At 42.4% G+C, this 19,329-nt stretch overlaps 1 protein-coding gene across 4 annotated transcripts in view; it reads right to left on the bottom strand.

The window, feature by feature from the left end:
* Nucleotides 1-1,089: 1,089 nt before the first annotated feature.
* shda (Src homology 2 domain containing transforming protein D, a) overlaps nucleotides 1,090-19,329 on the bottom strand; it is a 42,550-nt gene continuing 24,310 nt past the window's right edge. For 3 of the 4 annotated variants that reach the window (XM_060906233.1, XM_060906235.1, XM_060906234.1), the window contains 2 exons: nucleotides 15,302-15,421; nucleotides 1,090-5,743 (listed from right to left, as the gene is read on the bottom strand). In XM_060906233.1, the coding sequence (XP_060762216.1) occupies nucleotides 5,557-5,743; nucleotides 15,302-15,421 (307 nt within the window). In that variant the 3' untranslated portion in view covers nucleotides 1,090-5,556. The remainder of the gene's footprint in view (nucleotides 5,744-15,301; nucleotides 15,422-19,329) is intronic. The other variant, XM_060906236.1, reaches the window with a different exon arrangement.

Raw genomic sequence — 19,329 nt, forward strand, 5'->3', positions numbered from 1 at the left:
ACATGCAGTAATGCGTTTGGCAGCTCAGCTGCGCCATAAACACACATTCCACACGTTCCACAGCTGTTGCCTGGTTTCCTTTAACAGGGTGGCTTATTAGTCCATTACCGGAATCTACAGTGGCTGCAAAAACTCAAAGACAAATGGAATACTGGCATTCATACATTACTATCTAAGCAACTTGATTTGGCCAAGCTTGATACTTGCATCTATAGCTCCTCTTGCATCAATTCCACTTTTCCACAGTACGTGAAGTTCCTCCTCACTGATGATAATACGGATACTGAAATGAGTAACCTACTTAGTACTTAGCCATCAGGGGCAACATGGAACACTGTCGGTTGCTGCTCTGAACAATTATGGCGTTTAAACAGCATCTTTAATATCGAGTGTGAGGGTGCAGAGCAGCAACAAAATGCTGCGAATTGCACTTTAACGGAAATTAAAGGAACAGTCCACCGTACTTCCATAATGAAATATGCTCTTATCTGAATTGAGACGAGCTGCTCCGTACCTCTCCGAGCTTTGCGCGACCTCCCAGTCAGTCAGACGCAGTCAGATGCGCTGTCACTCCTGTTAGCAATGTAGCTAGGCTCAGTATGGCCAATGGTATTTTTTGGGGCTGTAGTTAGATGCGACCAAACTCTTCCGCGTTTTTCCTGTTTACATAGGTTTATATGACCAGTGATATGAAACAAGTTCAGTTACACAAATTGAAACGTAGCGATTTTCTATGCTATGGAAAGTCTGCACTATAATGACAGGCGTACTAACACCTTCTGCGCGCTTCGGCAGCGCATTGATATCTGAGCTCCGTATCAATGCGCTGCCGAAGCGCGCAGAAGGTGTTAGTACGCCTGTCATTATAGTGCGGACTTTCCATAGCATAGAAAATCGCCACGTTTCAATTTGTGTAACTGAACTTGTTTCATGTCACTGGTCATATAAACCTATGCTAACCTATGCTACATTGCTAACAGGAGTGACAGCGCGTCTGACTGCGTCTGACTGACTGGGAGGTCACGCAAAGCTCGGAGAGGTACGGAGCAGCTCGTCTCAATTCAGATAAGAGCATATTTCATTATGGAAATACGGTGGACTGTTCCTTTAAGCCTGGGTGTCTCAGCACTCGCCGAAATGAAGGGCTGAAAATTTCTCCGCAATTGCCCATGCATGCAACTTTCAGTACTTTGAGCTCAATGCTCACTGATCTTAGGGGTCATCCATAATTTTCATCAGTCTACAAAGAGTAGACTTTTGAGCAACCCCCCCCCCAAAAAAATAGTGTACATTAGCGGACAAAAAAAATGATGGATCTACGTGGAATAGGAATTCAAAATAAAACCATGTCTTGTATTACTTTTTATTAAAATCGGATGGCAGGACAATACAAAGATTCACAAGAGAAGAAAAGAAGAGACGGGTCCAGAAGTTTTCATAAGGGGTGTTCACACGGCAACTTTTACTCCGGTGTAGCACCGGGGCTGCCCCAGTAGAGCGTTCACACGGTACAAAGTTATAGCGGTGTAGCCCCTGAAAGCTGCTTAAACCGGTGCAAATCTAACCCTGCTCAGGAGGTGGTTTAAGAAATTTACTCCGGAGTAAATGCTAGTTTGCGGGGCAGCACCGATATAAAATGGGACGTCTGAACGCTACAGGGGTAGACTCGCTACGCTTGAGGAGAGTTGATTACATACGGGCATTGCATAATTTGTATCCTGGTATTTTGCGCTTCCAAAATGGCGAATATCAACAACAGAACTGCGTGTCTTCCAATGTTGCCAGATTGGGCGGTTTTAAGTGCATTTTGGCGGATTTGAACATATTTTGGGCTGGAAAACGTCAGCAGTATCTGGCAACACTGGTGTCTTCATCCATGTTGTTTTCCCAGTGCTTGGTGATGCCATGACAACCGGGAAAAGGAAGTACAATTTCACGCATGCGCATATTTAATTTCCGCATTATTACTATCGCAAATTATAGTAATGACAGGAAATGATAGTAATAAAAGGAAATGATATCAATACTTTATTACTATCAAAGGAAATGATAGTAATAAAGTTTTTGCTACTATTGCACGGTCGCAGAAACTGCTGTGTGAACGCAAGTGGGGCTGCACCGGTGCTAACACGCTTCTCTCTAGTAAGCAGGTTTGTGACGTGTGAACGCTGCGCAAAATTTACACCGGTGTAAGATATATCGCAACAAAATACATCGGTGCAGCATCGATGCAAATATGTGCCGTGTGAACACCCTAATAGAAAGCAGGCGATTCATTTTTGAAAATTAGCGACTGTCTTTTTAAGGGGAGCTGTTGCCTTTTGGCTCCTCATGAACAATAGGAAATCCAGTTTTGGAGCTGGGTCTGGTCGTGCAGGACTTTCATTCTGAAATGGAAGAAAAGACGACCGACTGTATAAAATTCAACTGACTGCTGACGCAAGTACAAAATACCCAGAGGATATCCTACGTACCGTTTTACGTGAGAAATAATCCCGAATTGTAAAAGTCGACTTGACTTTTTCCATCCGGACGATCGCTTGTGCCGGCACAGCTCAGCTTGCTTTGAAACGTTTGTTTTTGATTCTTTCCAAGCAGCCTGTCCTGCCATAACTGCCTCCTGCCGCTTCCCAGATGAACGTAGGAAACAAACGTTTAAAAACTGCTCGTACTCGTTTGAAGGAGTCTTGTGAATAGCGGTATTTCTGCTATTCACAAATTTGTAAATGCGGTCAAAATCTGGGTCAGCCATTGTTGTATTGAAGAAAGAAAGCGTGTAGAGCTAGCTGGCAACACCGATGTGGCGCGAAATTTTTAACATGGCGGCCGCCGATTCGCACATTGACGGATCATCATTTTTTCATTTTTAAAAAGTGTACGCCTGGTCATTAACCCCCTCCCCCCCGCGTACGGTTTGTACGCTCGTGATAATGATGAAAATTATGGATGACCCCTTACTCAGCCATCATCACACACTATTTAAAAAAAAAAAAAAAGATGCATCATCAGGTTACAAATATATTGCAGGACGATGCTGTAGTAACTTCTTGATATTTTCACAGAACACCATTTTGCTTTGAGAGTTGTTTGTGAAATTCCTCCAAACTGCTGACATTTTGTACACTAAGCTTACGTTACATCGCATCACGTGGTATCAGAGCACTAAGAAAGATTATTCTATCCACAGTCACAGGATATCAGCAATCGCACGCTCTGACTGGCTACTCTACTACTAGGATAGAGCTCATATACCGTGAGTAGAAACCCTAAACAACAAAATAATGGTGGAGCGTGTTGCTGAACCAACAGAGGACGAAATTTAAAAAAAAGGCAACAAAATATGGAATGAAAGTATGATGGTAAGAACCTATCTTTTTTTTTTCAATAATTATTACAGCATTTTTCACAAATTGTTAGTCATTCTGGACGAGTCGCATACGTCATGAAATCTTTTACCGCTGTGCCTTATGACGTACGCTGCTCGTCGTGAACACCGCCTTTTACGTACCTTACATGGCACATTACTTTTACTTCACAGTGGCACATATGAATTAGTCAATGCGTAAAACATTCTTCCGTCATAAGGCACAGCGGTAAAAGATTTCATGGCGTACGTGACTCGTCCAAGGGCATTGAAGGGGTTAAGCGGAAATTATTTTATCATATCATCTCTAGCCGCTTTATCCTGTTCTACAGGGTCGCGGGCGAGCTGGAGCCTATCCCAGCTGACTACGGGCGAAAGGCGGGGTACACCCTGGACAAGTCGCCAGGTCATCACAGGGCTGACACATAGACACAGACAACCATTCACACTCACATTCACACCTACGCTCAATTTAGAGCCACCAGTTAACCTAACCTGCATGTCTTTGGACTGTGGGGGAAACCGGAGCACCCGGAGGAAACCCACGCGGACACGGGGAGAACATGCAAACTCCACACAGAAAGGCCCTCACCGGCCACGGGGCTCGAACCCAGGACCTTCTTGCTGTGAGGCGACAGCGCTAACCACTACACCACCGTGCTGCCAGCGGAAATGATTTTATTTATCGAATTTGCAAGAAATAAAGCTCCGTTTCTCAAAATCCAGTGAATGTGGATAGAATAAAAGAATTATTCCACTCAAGCTCGTCATCCGTGGAGTATAGCCGATGAGGCGCGCATCAGCTCATGGAATAATTTAAGTACTGAGATCTTAATATACATCTATCAGGTCCTGTTTTTGTCTTCAGCAGAGATATGGAAGGTACAGTACGATGATGTACAGCTCGATGGTGGGTGGGAAATGCTCACGTCAGAGTGGCATTTCTTAAACACAGCAGAATACTTCGGTCATTTATGGAAACGCTGTTAAGAGTGTTGAGGCCCTTCCGAAGACAGCCTAAGAGAGTAGTGGTTGCAAAAAGCAAGCAATGCACTGCATACATGTCAACCTTTGGTCAATCAAACCTGTATAACCAGCCTCCAAAATCCGTATTTCCCTTATAAAATCCGTATAAGATGCAAATTAAAATAATTTACCTAAAATTTGAATGATAATTAACAATGATATATGTCCCAGCTACGTTTTATTCAATATTAATAACAATAAACCTTCAGAATGAATACAAAGCTCCAATGTTTGACAAAAACACAAAGTGTTATCAGCGTAGTTACGAAGGAAATACTTCGTTGTTTGGAGACAGGTTTCACTGAGCGGCTATTATGCGCGAGACTTCATATTGGCCACAAAGTCAGGAAAATCTGTTCGTAAAATTACGTTATAATGACCAAATACAATGAAAAGTGTTTTTCCAGTCTCACCTGTGAAAGGTAATCCCATGTGATCTCGTTTGGACGGTAAACCTGTTGGTACAGTTAAACGCAGCACATGAATGAGGCATCTTTATTCTCGGGCGAGGATGACGTATGATTCTACGCAGAAGCCGGCGTCTATGACTTCACGGTTGGCGGGATTCTCGCAGTGCGGTGTGCGCATGATCAGAAGTGGAACGAAGTCTCGCTACCACAAGATAACGCGCGATTTCATAAGACTCTTTACTGGCTGGCTGTGGTGTACAGGACGTTTGTAAATGTTATGCGTTCTTTTATCACCGTGGGAATTGATTATAGCTCTAAATAAATATTGAAGTTTTTTTTTTAAAGAATCCGTATAACTTTATTTATACGCCCGTATACTACGTTTATTGAATCAAATCCGTATAAAATACGGACATTCCGTATAGGTTGACATGTATGGAAATCTTTCTAGCACACGGTTTTGTACAAGTCACATAGCGTAAAGGGTATTAGAAGGAGAAGGATGGGGAAGGGTGTAGTGTCAAACATATTCACATAACCTATGGCATCGTTTCAGCCCTCACATTAATAGTCATTTAAAATCCTGCCTGCAGATCAGCGACACTCCAAATTGTGACTGGTAGCCATTATTAAAATCCACACATTTCATCAAATACAAAGCGTGACTGCAAGCTGACCGAGATTAGACCCTGAGTGTGTGTATATATTATATATGTATGTGAGTGTGTGTGGGCCAGTGTGTAGCTGTGCATGTTCTCAGAGTGTCTGGACCACCACAGGGAAGAGCAGAGAGAGGTGTTCTGCACCCCGGATGGGTAGTTTGTGGGTGGTGTAGTAGTGGATGACCTCTGGAATCGTGTCGAAAGGGGGACTGTTTTCACCGAGGATGTACTTCCCATCACGCGACTGAGAGAACTTCATATGCATGAAGCCATGACAGCTCCTGAAAAGACAGTTAAAAAAAAAAAGCGCCCACTGATGAATAATTAAACAGCAAAAGCAAAAACAGATGGAGGAAAGAGTGAGAGAAAGAATAAAAACAAAAACAGACACATGGCTGACAAAACCCTCACCCCACAGGCTCAGCTCTTAAAAATAATTTGGAAGGAATCTGCCTGCAGTTATAAGCGATCGGTCCATGTGTAAAGTCAACACGCTTTGAAGAAATTAATATAGACGCTATGTAAACAAAGAAAGCGAGATAACCAACGTTTGATCAAATAGCAGACGGAGAGGGGTAGCATGCCTGTGAACGTCGGCTTTCCTGAGGATCGGCTTTACAGGATTAGCCTTCTCATAGTGTATTGAGAGGGAGAACAGAAAATGGAGGAGGAGATGAAAGCAAGGTCAAACAGAGGAAAAAGGAGGGCGGGTGGATGAAGACGGCGATGGATGGGGGGAGCCCACTAAAGATTTCACACACTTACACCATTATCCAGGGATCATCCAGATGTCTTTGCGTGGCAACCAGGCATTGAGAATAATTTTATCGCGGTGCCAGATTAAATAAACTAAAGCAGTGATCATCGAGTGGGAGTTCTAAATTTATATGCGTGCAAGTACTGTGTTATATTTGGAATTATTCCATCCACGTTCACTGGATATGAGCAATCATGCACTCTGATTGATTGGCTACTCTACTACTAGGATATCAGCTCATATACTGTGAGTAGAGAAAAACAAAATGGCGGCTTTACCATCAAGTATTTAAAAGAAACAGAAATGGCTAAAAGAATATTGTCTCCCCCCCAATTATATCCTGTTCCACACTCCAGCCCAGTCGGTGGCAGTAACGCACCTTTAAAGTGCATATCACGGGTCAATTCAGGAGCAAGATCAATGTAATTCTCCTATTTTATATTAAACTTTGGTCAAATATCTGTTGCATTTTGTGCAATTTTTTTTTACCTTGCGCAATACCAGAAAAATTCAGTTGAAATCAAGCCATTTGAGGCGAATTGGTCCGCCTCTGAAAAAACTTGCCATTTGGATTTCCCGGCAAACATTGATTTTCATGACGTCGCGTGCGGGACGCCTCCTTCTGAATCCTACGTCAGCGCTGGTTTGTTTATGAGAAAACGACCTGGTGGTTTTCTGCAAATTTCTTCAACGTTATCGTGTAATTATTAAAATGGTTAACAGATGTATCGTAGGAGGGTGTAGCAACACCAATCTTGATGGGATTAGTACTCATCGTTTCCCAAAAGACCGGACAATGAGGGAGAAATGGGAGCGCTTGGTCTACACAGGCTGTGCACTGAAACCGTGCAAGCTCGCGCAGCCTGCTGGCGCTTCCGCAGGTGACGTCACGAATCTGGCTCCAGACTCCCTTGGGATTTTTCCAGACGCGTTTTGTTATTTTATTTTTTTCTGCTGTAGACAGATGGCCTTGTGCAAAATTACCCTTCTGGATGAGTGTGTAAAAGGGACATACTTTCATATTAAAAAAAAAAACAAAAAAAAAAAACTGGAAATTGGTCCAGAATATGCACTACAAGTTGGTTTGCCAACCACCAAAAAACCCTAAAAACAACAACAAAATGGCAGAGCATTTTGCTGAACTGACTGAGGATGGGAAAAAAAAACAAAAAACCTCTACTCGAAAACAACCCCCCCCAAAAAAAGGGGGCAGCAAAATATGGAATAAAAAGTATTTGATGGTAAGAACGTTTTTTTTTTTTTTTTTAAAAGATATTTTTTGGCCTTTTTTCACCTTTACTGGATAGGACAGTGTAGAGACAGGAAATGAGTGGGAGAGAGAGATAGGGAGAGATCGGGAAATGACCTCGGGTCGGAATCGAACCTGGGTCCCCGGATTTATGGTATGGCGCCTTATCCACCTGAGCCACGACACCCCCGTAAGAATGTATTTTTCAAGAATTATTATTATAGCACTTTTCACAAACTGCTACTGTCATTTCACCGATTGGTTTACATTCTAAGCGGAAATTATTTCGTCAGACATTTTGTATAAAAGTTATTTCTGAATTTGAAAAAAAAAAAAATGCTCCATTTCTCAAAATCCAGTGACTATGGATAGAATAAAACAATTATTCCACCCAATCTCATCATACATGGCTGCTTGTTGCATGCTACAATACTTGTTGCGTTCTACATGCCTCGTCGGCTATCAGCTCATGTACGACTCAATTTCGTGGAATGACTTAAATACAGGCCCGTTTGTTTTAAAACAACTTGAACCAGTGATCAGCAAAAAGAGCGATACTGGAGGTTAAGACAGGAGAGAAATACACTGTATACTATGATGTTCATGAGCTGCTCTGTCTCACCCTGGCAAACCAGGAACAGTAATTCACAATCAAGGGGGTGGAGTCAGAATTGGGAGGAGAACTCGCGTCATACGCCAGCTCAGATGTGTCAAATGTCATAATACGTCAACCCGTGACACAAAAGTCGTCCAACGTCATGGTGACTGGCAGGAGCCACCGATAATAAGAATACAGGCAGACAGAGACAGAAAGAGACTAAACTGTGGCGAGTTGCTTCGTATTTCTGTTGGGTTTCTCCCCACACTGGGCACTACCATGCTAAATTGCACTGCACTACCTACTGCTACTATTAGGCAATAATTATGATGCATTGCGCGGTTTAGCACACAACCCTGAATTTTATCAAAACGTGTACAGAATACAGCACGACCCATTACAAAATGTTCTTCTACATGTAGCTTACAGTGGTATTTTTATAGAGAGGACAACGTCCCGGGGTCTCCCATAACCCGGTACGTAAAGTACGAACCGGAACATTACAATAACGTTAGGTTTTCTAAATACTCAGGGGCTCTCATACTTAACATCTTGTACTCACACGGATCACTCGTGTATTCTGTCATATTGTATCAACGTTATACTCACGATATTTTCAATCGAAATTGATCTAAAAGCCGGGAACTCCAATTACGGAATATACCTCGGCGTGACGTCACAGAGAAATCCCGTGTGGCGGAACGAGCGCCATCCTGTTGGGATGGGTTCTCACTGGATAGTTGTCTCCACTTTTAAAGGAACAGTCCACTGTACTTCCATAATGAAATACGCTCTTATCTGAATTGAGACGAGCTGCTCCGTACCTCTCCGAGCTTTGCGCGACCTCCCAGTCAGTCAGACGCGCTGTCACTCCTGTTAGCAATGTAGCTAGGCTCAGTATGGCCAATGGTATTTTTTGGGGCTGTAGTTAGATGCGACCAAACTCTTCCGCGTTCGGCAGCGCATTGATATCTGAGCTCCGTATCAATGCGCTGCCGAAGCGCGCAGAAGGTGTTAGTACGCCTGTCATTATAGTGCAGACTTTCCATAGCATAGAAAATCGCTACGTTTCAATTTGTGTAACTGAACTTGTTTCATATCACTGGTCATATAAACCTATGTAAACAGGAAAAACGCGGAAGAGTTTGGTCGCATCTAACTACAGCCCCAAAAAATACCATTGGCCATGCTGAGCCTAGCTACATTGCTAACAGGAGTGACAGCGCGTCTGACTGCGTCTGACTGACTGGGAGGTCGCGCAAAGCTCGGAGAGGTACGGAGCAGCTCGTCTCAATTCAGATAAGAGCATATTTCATTATGGAAATACGGTGGACTGTTCCTTTAAACGGTCATGATGGAGATGCTGATGTGTCCGACAGTGGAGGAGGCAACTCTCTCAGGTTAACATGTTTAAGAAGTGTGGCTCGGTTTGCAAGACCAGTGTCATCAACGTCACTAGTTTTGAAATTTGTAGATGTTCAATCCCAACCTGATGCTAATTCCTGTGGTGTATTTGCCATAGCGAACTGTGCCAGTATTTTACATGGCATTGACCCGTGTACTGTCGAGTATGATGTTAGGGTCATGAGAGAGCACTTACATACTTGTATGCAAAGTAGGCTTATGACTGTGAAAGTGTTTTCAAAATTTCTACTCTCCTGATGTTGCATTTGGTGAACTTTTACTCATGTATTACTTTTTTGAAGTTATTTTTATTGGGTCATGCAAAAACCTCCCGCACCCAACATCACCTCACTTTTGATAAATACATGTATATTAAATAAATAAATCATGATTATAAAATAAATTCATTGAAAGATGTGTAAAGTACTTAGCCTGGCAAGCCAGACTAAATGTGAATATTTAGTCTGGTCTCGGTCGTAGACATTTCCGAAGGGTGTGGGAGGAACAACCCGCCGTCTTTCAAACTGTCTCTGTGCGTATAGGCTAACGCTCTGACCAATCAGCGCAATAGTGACTGTGACGTAGTCAGAGCGACAGAAAGCAGTGGGGGAGGCCTTGAAATAAATAATTTTTCAAAATGCGTATTAATTAATAAACAGGTTCTAGATATTAAGAAGTTTGGGGATAATGACCACAAGTTTGGAGTCTGTACCACATACTTAACATACACTTTTTTTTTTTCAAGTGTGTTTCAAGGGTTTGCTTAAACTGTGAGAGTTTTTATTTAGTGGTGTTTGGTGAAATAATTTCCCTTAAATTTAAAATAACAGGAAAATAAGGAAAACAATCAAAAAGTAATGTTTCAAAGCTGTTTATTAATTCTTTGTACTGCACAAACTAGCCCCATCCTTTTGGCTACGAGCGGAGCCAGCTGGTAGATCAGACTTTTGCCATAGCCGGTCGGCAAAACAGCGAAAACGTCCTTCTTGAAAAGGAATGAGCGGAGAGCCTCTTCCTGCTCATGTTTCAACGAAAACTCCAAGTCTAATTCTTCTAAAACTGATTCCAAAGCGGAGTCAAACGCGTGCTGTTCACTAGCCCGTAGCCATCTTTCCTGTTGCGCTTTCTCCAGCGTTGCGCAGCCTTGTCGTCACTCCTGCAAAAGCCCGCCCAAAGAATCCAAACAAAAACCTTGCGTTGTGATTGGCGGGCACAATTTGATGCCCGGGGTGTGTTGTTGATATGGTGCGACGCTAGACCCACTCGAAGGCAAAAATATTTTTGGCCGCTAGGCGGGTGGGTCTAGTTTACTAGGCTATAAAGTACTTTTATAAAACAATAAATTGCTTAACAATTGTTGTAATAATAATTATAATTGTTAATTAATACAAATTGAATAATTTATTATTCAATTTGTATTAACTAACAATTATAATTATTATTACAACAGTTGTTAAGCAATTTATTGTTATATAAAAGTACTTTACACATCTTTCAATGAATTTATTTTATAATCATGATTTATTTATTTAATATACATGTATTTATCAAAAGTGAGGTGATGTTGGGTGCGGGAGGTTTTTGCATGACCCAATAGAAATAACTTCAAAAAAGTAATACATGAGTAAAAGTTCACCAAATGCAACATCAGGAAAGTAGAAATTTTGAAAACACTTTCACAGTCATAACCCTAATGCAAAGGCTTTACTGTAGTTCTAAGTTACCAGAAGATACAGATTCGTATTTTATGTGCAATGAATGTAAAATGTGGCTTCACACTGACTGTGAAAACGTGGGTCATAAAACAGAAGCACAGATCAAAAAAAGATAAGAACTTGAAATGTATACAATGTCAGCTGAAGAAACGAAAAGGTAGAGGTAAGAAATGGTAAAATAGATGAATAAATAGTAAAAGGTATATGTTTTGACAATAAAACAATATATTTTGTTTTTCTTCTAACTTTATCATACATGACGGGACAGGTTCATCTATAAAGGCGGGATGACTAATCTACGTACCGATTAATAAAACGGTGGACGTGACGGATGTCTGTGAAACTGGAACAAAAAAGGTAAGATTAAGTCAATAAATGTCACAAAAATAGTATTGCGGGACGGAACAGCATATAAAAACCCGGGAGGCAAATATAAGAAAACACGTGACGGTTCTGTTCCGTCCTGTCCCGGGTTATGGGAGGTGCGCAAAATCCCAAACTCTTACATCCTGTAGCTTTAAAAAAAAAATAAACACCTTTCAGCACTTTGTGAGAACTTTGGCTGTCGGGGGTGGGGGGTGGGGTGGGGATCACTGGTTATAAGTGATGGTTATGATCTGTGGATGAGATTAACGATAGCGTTATCATATGATCAGTGGACCTGTAATACTGAACTTTATTTTTTTCGCGGTCCGGTTTCCATCAAATCGTGCGCTCTGATTGGCTGGCGAGTGGTCAGTAACCCCGGTTACGGACCTTTGGCGACTCGCTCGTTCACAACAACAAACATAGTAGCAATTTTTTGTCAACATTTATTTTCGCATTTTTCAGTATAATAGCATTAATTTTACATCATGGATAGCGATAACGACAGTGTTCACAGCGAAAGCGAGTTTTACTACCCTGAGGAAGACGAAATAAAAGAAAACATTTCAGGAGAAAGCCGAAAACGAGCTTGGAGCAGGTTTGTTCTAAATATGGTTTCCCTTTCGGGCGCCCTCATTTGCTGTTAGAATTTGGTAAAGGAAAAAAATAAATATATTATTTACCAGCTTAAGGTCGGTCCAGATCATGAAATACTGTGACCTCGGCCCAGAGGCCTCGGTCAGTATTTTCAGACCTCAGTCACGGTATTTCACGATACAGACCTCCCAGCTGGTAAATAATATATATTTATTTTTTTCGCGGTCCAGTTTCCATCAAATCCTGTGCTCTGATTGGCTGGCGAGCGGCTCCGTATCCTACGATCCGGACCCTGGTTACGGACCTCTGGTGACTCGCTCGTTCACAACAACAAACATAGTAGCAATTTTTGTCAACATTTATGTTCGCATTTCTCAGTATAATAGCATTAATTTTACATCATGGATAGCGATAACGACAGTGTTCACAGCGAAAGCGAGTTTTACTACCCTGAAGAAGACGAAATAAAAGAAAACATTTCAGGAGAAAGCTAAAAACCTCTAACTGTTGCTCACGCCGAGCAAAAACATGGCTGAATCCTGAATGACTCCTACTTGTATAAATAGGGGACGACATAGGCAGCAAAATGTAGTTTTTTTTTCCTGCCATGGAAGTGCACTTGTATACCGAGGAGGAAGCCATTTGCATTACAGCCGTGAACGAGGATTCAAAATGAGAATGAATGAGGATTCATTCTCGGCCCAGAAGGCCTCGGTCAGTACTTTCAAGACCTCGGTCACGGTATTTCACGATACGGACCTCCCAGCTGGTAAATAACATATGTATTAGAAACCTGCATTCCTTTTAATAAAGTTGTACTGTAGTTATGACAAATCAGTCACTGGACTGACACGTGGATGATATATTCTCCTGGTTCGACCTTAAATTAAACTGTTAATCATTTATTTAATTTCTTTCGGCAAGCAAACATTTTTAATGCTAGTACAGGATATTCGTTTGTCATCGACTACGAATGACACCACAGCTGGGAGTCAACAAAGCGTAACTGCACTCTGGGTGTGAAGAATGTCGTTTTTCTCACCCCTCATTAGCAATGCTACCCTGCGACTGTGCAGGGGCTGGCAGTCTGTATCCTCAATAATATCCATGGTGCATAACTGATGCAGTATGCTTTGACCAAACTGCTCAGTTTTTCCCACCGTCTACATAAAACCTTATGATACCACCGAATTAGCCTCAGTAGAGTCCGCAGAACATCTGAGGAACCTAAGAAGCTTTGAAGACATGCCATGACGCCATACTGACACAGTACACGAGAAGGAACAAAGCAAAGCTCCAGATGAAAAGGCTCCAGATGCCCTTGCTGCTTACTGCTTTGTGAATGTCTGGGCAGGATTAACTGGTGATTAAGCAGATGTGATGATTAACAAGCAAAAACAGCAGGGGTCTAAGACTCCATGACTGAATCAACAGAGAAAGAAAGAGCGGCGTAGTATCAGAGACGGCGTACACCATTATCGTGAGCACATTAACTCACCGAGTGTGAACATGAGGATGTAACTCTAGCGCATAAAAGGCTGTATATTAGGAAATGAACGAGCACTGAGCTAGTGTTACTGGAGTACAAGACGGTTCATCACGAAGAGATGTGGTATCTAAAGTACACTACCGTTCAAAAGTTTGGGGTCACTTTGAAATGTCCTTATTTTTGAAAGAAAAGCACTGTTCTTTTCAATGAAGATCACTTTAAACTAGTGCTGTCAAGTGATTAAAATATTTAATCGCGATTAATGTCGCGACTGTCATAGTTAACTCGCGATTAATCGCAATTTAATCGCACATTTTTGTCACATGAAAAACCATCGTAATTCTCTTATCAGCATAAAAAAAAGTGAATGGGCTTGCTTTGTACCAATGTTTTTTTTATTGCAAAGCATAACACGTCTTAACACAGCCACTGCAAAGTGAAACCTAAACCGAGCACCGGGGCTAGCAAAAGAACCATGAGTGAAGTGATCTACTTGAGTTAGTCTACAACTCTAATCAGAAAGACAGGTTACACAGTGACGGTAGGCTTGACATGCTTGATTATAATATAAAGTACACTATTATATTAACTTTAAGTTGTTCGTTGATAAATATTGCATTGAATCTGATCTTTACTGTTTCAGCTCACTTAACACATTTTGTACTTTTACACTTTCTGCCTGTTGATGCGTCGCGCTGTCCAATCAGAAGCGGCCAAATTTGCATATTACAGGAAGGATTTCTGGGATAGCATTGAGTTTACAGTTCAGAGGGATCTGGCTTCTTTAGATGCTGTCTTCTTAAAACTGAATAAATATTTAAAAAGAGCAAAATGAGCCAGTCTTTTGAACGGCTCTTTTCAAAGAACGGATCACAAAGATGCGGATCCCATCAAAGAGCCATAAATCCCATCTCTACTCGCGCGCCCTGTCCGCGCTGGTTCTTTGGGGGAGGAGGGCAGAGGACTCTGGCTGTGCGGGGCGTGGCATTACAGTCTAGCTGCTATCGGTTTTCTAAGCAAAGTCTCTGTTCCAAGTTCCTGGCAGTTTCAAAAGCTTGTGAAAAACCTACATCATGTCACAGAGCGTTAATCTCGCGATAAAAAAAATTATCGCCGTTAAAATTGAGTCAAGTTAACGCGTTAGTAACGCGACATTTTTGACAGCACTACTTTAAACTAATCAAAATACACTCTATACATTGCTAATGTGGTAAATGACTATTCTAGCTACAAATGTCTGGTTTTTGGTGCAATATCTCCATAGGTGTATAGAGGCCCATTTCCAGCAACTATCACTCCAGTGTTCTAATGGTACAATGTGTTTGCTCATTGCCTCAGAAGGCTAATGGATGATTAGAAAACCCTTGTACAATCATGTTAGCACAGCTGAAAACAGTTGAGCTCTTTAGAGAAGCTATAAAACTGACCTTCCTTTGAGCAGATTGAGTTTCTGGAGCATCACATTTGTGGGGTCGATTAAATGCTCAAAATGGCCAGAAAAATGTCTTGACTATATTTTCTATTCATTTTACAACTTATGGTGGTAAATAAAAGTGTGACTTTTCATGGAAAACACAAAATTGTCTGGGTGACCCCAAACTTTTGAACGGTAGTATATGTGAGGAGAGAGGGAATATATAAAAAAAAAAAAAACTATTTAGTACCTGAGGGAGAGTGAGTAGTCGTTTCTGCTCGTCTGGCTGTTCCTCACCAGGTAACTGCACTCTTTACACAGTGTCAGCAGACTCTCAGCTTCAGAGCGTGTCAATGCGCCGTGGTACCACCTACCGTACAACACACACAGACAGGCGCATTGCAGCCTTCGCTTCTATATCTTACTTCATCATCTAGACACGAGTGTTCTACTAGGAAATACACCACTCGTATTTTTCATACAGGCTACACCCAGGACATGGAGAACCGAAACAGACAAATCTCAACATGGTCACTCGTGACGAAACTGATGAATTGTTTTGATAAATTTGGGTACTTGTTTGTTTGTGAATGTGTCTATGATAAGAAAAAAATAAATAAATAAATCACACGTTAGCTTGAAGATATGACGTTTATCTTCTCGTGTTGAAGAACTCTTATTTTTCATATGAAATACATCATGGCTCTGACTGACATTTTCTGATATTTCACTCTGATGACAGAGGTGGACAACGTACCCAAGTTCATTACTTAAGTCAAAGTGCAGATCCCACTGGTCAAATGTTACTCCGATACAAGTGAAAGTTGTCCAGTCAATTTTTTACTTATGCCGCTTTTCCACTACAAACGCGGCTGAGTTGGGCTGAGCCGTGCCGTGCTGAGTTGGGCTGAGTCGAGCTGAGTGGGGCTGTTGGAGTTGCATTTCGACTACAACCGCGCTGAACCGTGCTGGCTGGAAGTGGGTGGACACATTGGGTGGAGTTAGCGAAAGTGGGTGGACGTCACGTGATGTCGTTAGGCGGCGCAAACAGTGACATCAGTGAGCTTTTAAGCGGTAGTCTCACGACCCGGAGAGTAAACAATAAACATGGAGGACATGGAGTCGTTAGTGTTGCTGGTCTTGGTGCTGTGGCTTGTTGTCACCGACAACGCCAACAGATACTGGCAAGAGCGTATAGATGAGGCGAGGCGCATAAGGCTTCAGAAATTCTCGTAATTCGTAATTATTCTTCTTCCGGGTTTACGGTGTTTACAGATCCCAGCGTGCTCGCGGGGCGTGTGTGGGCATGTGAGGACACTCCTCCTCACCAATCAGTGCACAGGGGAGTGTCTCCTCACGCCCCTAGCCCCACTCGGCTCGGTTTGGCTCGCTTCAGCCCCACTCCAAAACCGTGCAAGTTTTGGGTGCTAAGCAGGGCTGAAGCGAGCTGAGTCGTGCTGCTCTGAGGTAGTCGAAACGTGAGCCGTGTCGGGCTGAAGTGAGCTGAAGCGAGCTGAAGTGAGCTGAAAAAGGGTAGTGGAAAAGGGCCATTAGAAGTACTTGCTTTTAAAAATACTTAAGTATTAAAAGTACATTTTCTGTCAACGCATTGTTGTATTATTGCCACAACACTTACAAAACCTAATGCCGTTACCAAAGACGGCAATGTGAATTCAGAAAATGAACGCATGCTGTGCATCATAGTGGTTTAACGTGAAGCTAGCTAGTCAGTGAAACTCCACCTGACACGCTAGCAAACACTTTTCAAACTCAAAATCATATTAGGCAGCTAACACTACTAGAAAAGAAAGATTTCTACATTGTTTATTTGGCAAGATTATGCTCAAACGTATTTCAGATAAGTTAACGTTATTCGTGTTCGCGTAACTCCGTTTTTACATGCTAACTAACGGTGCCCAAGTTAACTAGCTACGTGTAAACGTTATCCGTGGACAAAGCAATGGTAACTTGGCGGGCAAATCTATAGAAAGTCATTTGACTAACCAGACTGCACAGCTACGTTTGCAACGTTATCGCTAGCTCTAAAAGCACAGACAACTTCATTGCAAGCTTTCTCTTGGAATAAAATGTTCACAGACCTCAATACGCTTCCACAGCTTGGGTGGTGAGTTTTTGTAGGCCGTGATGTGGTTCGTTTTAGGCAAACAAAGCAAACATTTAAAACAAAACGAATCTTTAATCCTTTCAGAAAACTGAAACATGGGTTCTAGCTATAGCCATAAAAGCGTGCATTCCCCAGAAGAACCACCTCCTTCCATTCTGCCATCAACTGATCGTGTTCAAATAAAGCTGCTGAGAAATCACTGAACCTGATTTTATACAGTCTATGGACGTGGCGTGACCCTAGTGATTACTGATCGGCTGTCTCAGTGTCACCTGCAAAAAAAACCAATCACGTTTTAGAAAAGAAAAGAAAAAACATTCACTTTCAAAGCTGCTTCATAGTAAGGAGGACCTTGATAGAAATGTAGTGGAGTGAAAAGTACGATATTTGCCTTTCAGATGTAGTGAAGTTAAAGTTAGAAGTTTCAAAAAAAAAAAACCCAAGTAAAGTACAGATGCTCAAAAAGTGTACTTAAAGTGCATATCCTGGACCAATTTTTTTTTTAAATATGAAAGTACGTCCCTTTACACGCTCATCCAGAAGGGTAATTTTGCACAAGGCCATCTGTCTACAGCAGAAAAAAAAAAAAAAAAAAAACACAACAAAACGCGTCTGGAAAAATCCCAAGCGAGTCTGGAGCCAGATTCGTGACGTCACCTGCGGAAGCGCCAGCAGGCTGCGCGAGCTTTGCACGGTTTCAGTGCACAGCCTGTGTAGACCAAGCGCTCCCATTTCTCTCTCATTGTCTGGTCTTTTGGAAAACGATGAGCACTAATCCCATCAAGATTGGTGTTGCTACACCCTCCTACAATACATCTGTTAACCATTTTAATAATTACGTGATAACGTTGAAGAAATTTGCAGAAAACCACCAGGTCGTTTTCTCAAACAAACCAGCGCTGACGTAGGATTCAAAAGGAGGCGTCCCGCACGCAACGTCACGAAAATCAATGTTTCTTGGGAAATCCAAATGCCAAGTTTTTTCAGAGGCGGACCAATTCGCCTCAAATGGCTTGATTTCAATGGAATTTTTCTGGTATTGCGCAAGATTAAAAAAAAAAAAAAAACTGCACAAACTGTGCCAGATATTTGACCAAAGTTTAATATAAAATAGGAGAATTACATTGATCTTGCTCTTCAGGTTGGTGGAGAAGTCCTGCCTCAAGTGGAGGAGTTTAAGTATCTCGGGATCTTGTTCACGAGTGAGGGAAGGATGGAGCGTGAGATCGACAGGCGGATCGGTGCAGCCTCCGCAGTGATGCGGTTGCTTTACCGGTCCGTCGTGGTGAAGAAGGAGCTGAGCCAAAAGGCGAAGCTCTCAATTTACCGGTCGATCTACGTTCCGACTCTCACCTACGGTCATGAGCTTTGGGTAATGACCGAAAGAACAAGATCGCGGATACAAGCGGCCAAAATGAGTTTCCTTCGCAGGGTGGCTGGGCGCTCCCTTAGAGATAGGGTGAGAAGCACAGTCACTCGGGAGGAGCTCGGAGTAGAGCCGCTGCCCCTCCACATCGAGAGGAACCAGCTGAGGTGGCTCGGGCATCTTTTTTGGATGCCTCCTGGACGCCTCCCTGGGGAGGTGTTCAGGCATGTCCCCTCGGGAGGAGGCCCCGGGGAAGACCCAGGACACGCTGGAGGGACTATGTCTCTCGGCTGGCCTGGGAACGCCTCGGTGTTCTTCCCGAGAAGCTGGCCGAGGTGTCTGGGGAAAGGGAAGTTTGGGCTTCCATGCTTAGACTGCTGCCTCCGCGACCCGGTCCCGGATAAAGCGGAAGAAGACGAGACGAGACATTGATCTTGCTCCTGAATTTACCCGTGTTATGCACTTTAAGTACAGTACTCAAGTAAATGTACTTCATTACTGTCCACCTCTGTCTGATGTCACTCCCTTCAAGCTAATGTTTTCCTGCTGACTAGATGCACGTTGTCAAAATGGTGAACTAGTTCAAAATTCTTTTGATTAACTTGCTTTTTTTTGGTGGACATTTCCATATAATATACAGATTACACAGTGGTGTGAAGATATGAAGTTTATCCATTTGTCTTGAATATTTTTCACACGTTTGCTTTGCTCGTGAATATATTTAACACCTGAAGCTAAACTTGATATCTTCAGGTAACCGTGTTATTCTGAAAAAACAACACTGAAC

This window comes from Neoarius graeffei, chromosome 23, assembly GCF_027579695.1.
Source record: "Neoarius graeffei isolate fNeoGra1 chromosome 23, fNeoGra1.pri, whole genome shotgun sequence".
In the NCBI taxonomy this organism is placed as follows: Eukaryota; Metazoa; Chordata; class Actinopteri; order Siluriformes; family Ariidae; genus Neoarius; species Neoarius graeffei.